The sequence below is a fragment of the Trichomonas vaginalis genome, chromosome IV (genome assembly GCF_026262505.1).
Source record: "Trichomonas vaginalis G3 chromosome IV, whole genome shotgun sequence".
NCBI classification, from domain to species: domain Eukaryota; phylum Parabasalia; order Trichomonadida; family Trichomonadidae; genus Trichomonas; species Trichomonas vaginalis.
The window spans coordinates 21203924-21210846 of record NC_067206.1 but is presented as its reverse complement, the minus strand read 5'-3'; the positions used below and the strand labels follow the sequence as shown (position 1 = coordinate 21210846).

General features: G+C 29.0%; 1 protein-coding gene across 1 annotated transcript, besides 4 other annotated features; it reads right to left on the bottom strand.

Annotated features, from left to right (window-relative positions):
* Positions 1-157: part of a mobile genetic element that runs on past the window's edge.
* Positions 158-3401: 3244 nt separating this feature from the next.
* On the bottom strand, positions 3402-3740 carry TVAGG3_0139670 (uncharacterized protein; the record flags this gene model as incomplete). The annotated part of the gene is made up of 1 exon (XM_051224219.1): positions 3402-3740. The coding sequence occupies one exon, from the start codon at positions 3738-3740 to the stop codon at positions 3402-3404; it is 339 nt and encodes a 112-aa protein (XP_051109205.1).
* Positions 3741-4940: 1200 nt separating this feature from the next.
* Positions 4941-4978: a mobile genetic element.
* Positions 4941-4978: a terminal%2Cinverted (terminal inverted repeat of Banshee-A3 transposon ID:TVAGG3_0139660).
* A 601-nt stretch (positions 4979-5579) lies between these two features.
* Positions 5580-6638: a mobile genetic element.
* Between the last annotated feature and the right edge of the window lie 285 nt (positions 6639-6923).

Here is a 6923-nt window from a genome sequence, read left to right as displayed (position 1 = left end):
CTCTTGTGTAGTGCATGAAAACTCCAAGATTCTAGAATAAAACATATATCATAGACATAATTTCTTCAAATATAATTTAAGGTTATTTTTTAAAAAATTAGAACAGCGTAATTTAAGGTTATTGAAAAGTGACACTTGACAAATTTATCCCGCACTCTTCAAAAATAAGGAAATTTTGATAAATATCCTCATCGCTATTATCATAAAAGATTCAATATCCCTTTCGATATTTAATGACAAATTTGAAAAGGTGTTTGAAATTCTTTCGGATTTTGTTGAATTTAACCCAAAATTTATTATTAATTGTTTACAAGAAATTTTATTTAACTCTTCTTGTAAAGAAAACTTTGCCAATATTTTGAATGCATTTGAAAATTCCGAGCTTAGAATATATTTGGATGAATGCGAAGATGAAATCGATCCTGAAATTTTTGACTCTCTCAAAAATATGTATTCAATTTTAAATGAATCTAATTCTCATCAATAATAACATATGAATAAAAAATAAATGGATTTAATTTTTTTTATCAGTTTCAATAGATTACAGTTATTTTTATTTTCTACAATATCTCATTACCAAATCGTTTTAACTCTTTGTATATCAAAGAATAATAATAAGTGACCTGTAATAACCATACTCATAATGGATTAGACCTCAAATTATTTAAAATGTCAATTCAATATTATTAAATTACAATTTCTTTTATTCTAATAGATTTTAACTAGCCAATCATGATTACAAATATTGTAGCCTTCATTAACTCATAATATCGAAGAATATAACTTATATTCATGGACAATTTGTGATTAATTTCCAATAATATATAAAACCGACTCAAATTAATCATGTTGGCATTAGCGCGCATCGATGCTCAATCTACCTGTAGTATTATAAGCTTATATTCCTATTTTTCAGCATTAAAATTGTGAATTACGTAATTTTGTCATAGTTTTACGTAATTTTAATTTTTTTTGATAAGAAAAAAATGACTTTAAGAAAAAACGAGATCACTCATAATCTTTTTCTCAGAAAACTGCAGAGTATACAACAAATGTACTCAAACGTGCATTAAGCACAATACCTGGTCCCCATTTCGCTCTATGGACCGATAATGGTACAAAAAATAAAGAAAAATTGCAAAAACGTTCCCACTTTTTGAGAGGGATGTTTTGCAAAATAATTTTATGGACATCTCTGGAAAGTTTCATTTCAGTTTGATAATATATCCAACACCTATATAGAAGAGCCTTGCTGATTTGACCTGAAAGAGCGAAAGTTAGTTTTTTGATTTGAAAACCCTGCAATTTAATATTGTTAAGGACTCAATGTAGAAATATGATATAATATCATGTAGAGATCAATCATCTTCCAAAAATCTTCTATGTATGAAAGAAAAAAATTTGCAAAACGTACCTCTCAAGAAGTGGGAACGTTTTGCACACTCTCGAAAATAAAACACAATTTCATTAATTATTATGCGAAAGGGGAATTGAACATATTTTTATTCAACCAGATAATCCTCAGGCCAACAGATTTCGCAAAGAGAATTTCCCCAAACAGTAAGATTTTTCAAAAAAAAGAAATATAATGCGAAGAATTAAGATTAATCACCGAAAAAACAACTGATTTTACTTACTTTAATGATTTTGAAGATATGCAAATTATCAGGAAGAAAGCTCAATATAACAAATAAAATAATATTCTAATTTGCAAGAATGGGTTTAATGACTACGCACAAATACATAGCCTCATACATATCAACAAAGGTCTTGGGTCTCCGAGGTTCTCAATTTCATCAGAAACCGCTATATGATAACCAAGCTTACTCAGATCTACACATAAATACATAGCCTCATACATATCAACAAAGGTCTCTCTACTCTTAAGTTCCAATTCCCAAAATTTTATTTTTATATTTATTGGCAAAAGGTAAAAGTTCCAAATTATCGTATCGTTAATTTTTAATTTGCTTTCAAATTATATTTTTTGTACTTACGTTCAATTTTTATTTTTAATAAATTATTTATATTAAAATTTCGAAATATTCATAAATACATTCAATTCATATAATAATAGTCAATATCATCGTTTTGAGAAGATCAGATCCTACACAAAAACCATGGAGAGGATTGTATTTTCAATGTATGCCTCTGGTCGAGCACTAAAAGCAAAAGCTAGACAGTTTTTAACCTGTATAATAAAAATGTATCATATATCTTTTGGAAAATAAAAACAAATTTTTATTTATTCAATATTATATAAAAAGGTGTTGATATTGCAGGTTTTTCAGTATGTTTTCCATCCCAATAAAACTCAATATTAATCGATATATCTGAAAAATACGAGGTGTCAAAGTGGTGAATTTCACCTCACTTCGTTTTGCTCCATTAAATTGACTCAATTTCATCCCTTTGCTGAGAATTTTTGTATTTGGAGGATAATAATCTAAATAATTCGAAATATTTGTTACAATAACTATCAGTGCTTGATTTAATGTTTGAATTTGATTGCTTCAAATTGCGCAATTTTAAGTAATTCGGCGTCAGATGTTAATTTTTTGCAAGAAGAATTAAATATATATGTGGGATTTGGTATTGCGTTTGATGTTTTGTTTGTTAATTCGTTGGATAAGGCTTTATCTGGGTTCCACGGATGAATACCATACTGATGCATTGACTTAATCACAAGCATCAATTAAAATTCTTACAATTTTTAACCTTGGTTTTGGGGTATTTGATAAATTATCTTGCTCATATGTGTAAAGCGGAACATATTTTAACCTGTTATTCTTTGATCTCAAAGATGCTGCACATCCTACATCAAATAACTGGAGAACTACTGTGCAGTAAGCTGGAAATGTCAAGAGTTCAATTCTGAAGAGACTCAAAAGTTTGCAAGTAAAATAACTTACTCGGCTGATATGATTATCACCGAATACGATATTATGCTGAGCTGCTGTGATAGCATCAAGACTTGAGCGATATCTCTGGATTTCGATAATAAAAGTTAAATTAAAGATATCCCATATCTTCTTTGTCATCCATCCATAAGATTGTCCTGTAAGGAATGCTCTCACGGAGCGGAGTTCCTGTGAACAATTTTATATTCCTGGAACAATAATAAATGGTTTCATCCGGTATCCTTCAGAATTATATGGGAAGATACTAGTAACAAGCACAAATTCATGCTCTTCTTTGGTTAAAGGAGGGTTGCTTTCAGTGCAGATAACTTTGTAACGCTTTGATGAAGCAGAGATGTTTCATAAATACTCCACTTATTCCATGGATCAATTCCTGCCGTATACTGAAATTAATGTAAGAAGTTAGCAACTGTTGCTGTGTTACAGTACTTTGCTCGTTTTTCCTCATTTTCTTTTGAGCTTTTGATCTCAATGTTGAGATCAGAGCAAACTCTGTTTAACCATGATCTTGAGGGGAGATATACTTCTAGCGAAGTAAACAATTCTTTTTCCTCTTGTTGGAAATTCGTCTGGATGAACAAGGCCAGCTAGATATAAAGCTCTGCTGTATCTATACTCCAGTAATTCGTAGGCAATCTGATAAGCTTCGATTACCTTTTCACATGCAAGACCTTTTGCTCTTTGATTGATTTCACCATAAAAATCAAGTAATTCGACCTCTGAAAGATACGATGGTTCTCCACCATTACATGTGGTTGTCCATACATTTTCCGCAATTGTATGTCGCAACTCTGCAGTTATTGAATCATCGCGTTCCATGTGAAATTCATCTTTGTTATCAGTGTAGCACTTTTTGTTTAGTCTTCTTTTGAAGATTTTACGTTGAATACGAGACAAAACTGCTTTTTCTCAATGAAGTTTACATTTGGCTTTAATGTAATTAAGACTTTTCATGTCACTTTTTGTAAAGTTCATTTTCGGTACGGAACAAATGCATATATTAATGCATTAATTCTAAATGTAATAAATTTTGTATCTTTGAAAATTTCAAAGTTAAAAAAAATTGGACTAATATTATTCGTCTTCAAATGTACTATGCAAATTAAAGTTTTTGGGCTATGGATTCTGTGGGATAAGATTATTGAAATTTTGGATGTTCCTCGAATTGGCCAGAGATTCGAGTGTCAATGCCTTGTTCCATAACATAGTAATTGTGTTTGTGACTGAGCATATTTTTTTCTAAAATATAGAGATTAAAATTGTAAAAATCTTCATTTAAGGAGTTCCTGTTAAATGATTGTGACTTGATTATATTTGTGTCGTTTTTGGTAGTCTCTTTATTCGATTTTGATGAATTTATGTTCGAAATTCGGTATTTAACTAATAAGATTCAGAGTAAAACACTGGAAATCGGATATTCTCTATGCCAATGAACTGGACAATCTGTGTGTTTGGGAGGTGAAATTCCAAATTTTTTTGAAATCCCGAAAATGAAGATCAACCCTTTATTTTTGATTAAGATATTTTACAATTTCAGATTTTTTTGAATACTTTTGATTCGGTTTTGTTAAAAGCATATCAGCTAACTTGTTTTAAAAATCACATATTTTTATGTGGTAAGACGAAATGATGGAAGTGAGGCATATCTCAATATTTTCACCAGATCTTCAGGCATTTAGCATGGATATATAATTGTTATCATGATTTGTATTTAGTAATATTATTTAATCCAACTTATCAAAGCTAAACAAGATAAGAAATGCGTTTTAATTTTTTTTTCAAACAAAATTGAACAAAAAATACACTTAGAAGATATATTTCTTTAAGTTATTTATAGTAATGGAAATAATATGGTATATCTATCATTAACATATAAGCAGATCATACCTCTCTTGTGCCATGCAATTATGAATTAAGAATTTTGTAAATTCAACTGTATATAATAATCTTTTAATTGAAAAACATCATCAGACCAAGAGATGTTAATCATGTGCATCTAATATAATTGTTTTTGTCTAGTGTTGAAAACAGAAATTCATCAAAAGTGACACCTCAGAAAAGCTATAATATTGAATTTTTGGAACTTTTGATAGAGCACGTTTTTAAATATTAATTAAAGTAAATGTATATTTCGTAAAGATTCTTTTTAATAAAAAATAAAATTTTGAAGAAGAACACAAAATCTTCTGAAAAATAATATCACATAAACTCATATTATTTTCTAATATATAACTATTTTATATAAAAATCAAATTCAATGATCTTAAAAGCGAAGGATAAACCTCAAAATTTACGAATATAATGAGTGGGAATATAATGCTTATCTATCATAAAACCATATGAAATATCAATTTTTGCTTTACGCCTAATTTTTGACGACAATTAGCAAAAAATGTTAAATGTTAACACTCAGTCCATTTGAATATGAAAAATAAAATTGACTTTGATTAAATGTTTTTATTTATCATGCAATTCTTCTTGCGACCAAAGATTTGAATAAAATTTCAAAAAATAAGATAGCTTAAAAATAATATACGGTAGTGTTTACTAATAGATGAATAGTATATAAATTCTATTAAAATGGATTTGATCCAAAAAGATATATAAAATTTGATCATAAATAAAATTGTTTAGAAGTCATTTAAAATGATGTAATTATTCAAATTTTGCTAAAACCCATTCCTCTTTGATATATAACTCCCATTTTTGCATTTCTGGCTCGTACCAAAATTTTGAAACTTCGAATAATTCGTTAGGAGTGTAATTACTATTCGTTTTTGGATTAATATCGAGAGATAAATGTGGTGTATTGTTGTATTTTTCAATGAACTGCTGAACTGAGTCCTTGATTTGTTGAATATCATCCAACTCGTCTGGCAAAAACTTTTCTAAGCTTGGCCACAGGCGCTCCACCTTGCCGTTCTGTCTTGGCATATACGGCAAGGTGTGCTTCCAAACTATTCCGTTTTCCTGCATAACCTGGCCGAATTCACCGCGGTTTTCACCGCCGTTATCGGTCCAGATGCAGTAAGGGATAAACTCCTCTAAAAGTTTTCTTAAAATATTCGCTGTTGAGTTGGAAGACTTGTTTTTCAATAATTTAGTTTTGAGAACTTTACGTGTCATATCATTCAATATGGCAAAGAATGGAAAAGAAACATTACCGTGAAGGTAATGAATATCGCAGTGCCATATCAAATTCTTTGATATGGCACGATATTTGGTAGGTGGATCTGCTGGTTTGTAATCTCTTTTTGAAGATAAACCTGATTCCATCATAAATTTTTCCACTTGATGAGGCTTTATTTTTTGTAAATTGTCAAAAATTTGATCTTTTGTCAAATCTTCTATATTTTCAAATTCTTTTGCAATTTCTTCTTTTTCTTTCTCACAATCGGGATTTTGAACAATATTTTGAAACCTTTTAATCAATAAATAAGTTTTTGAAATTCCTCCTTTATATTGTGAAACACAAGAATTAATTAATTGTTTTTGTTCAAATGTTGGTGGATTTGGTTTTCTGCCGCGACTAACTTTTGGTAATTCGATTTCTTGAAGTTGAAATGCTCTTCTTATTGTATTTTCGGCAACATTCAATTTAATTTTACCATTTTCCAATTCAACTTCCTTTCCCACACTTTTGTAATATTCACCTTCTTCTATTCTTCTTTTAGCTTCAAATAGCCATTCTCTGTTTATAGATTTGGCAGTAGTCATAAAAGTGGTCCTTCTTTTGTGATAAGATTCAAATTTGAATGTGGATGATAAATAAAAATCAAAAATAATTGTTATAATTTAAATGAAGAAGTAATTTAAAACGATTTTATTTATGATCAAATTTTATATATTTTTTTGGATCAAATCCATTTTAATAGAATTTATATACTATTCATCTATTAGTAAACACTACCGTATATTATTTTTAAGCTATCTTATTTTTTGAACTTTTATTCAAATCTTTGGTCGCAAGAAGAATTGCATGATAAATATTTAATCAAGTCA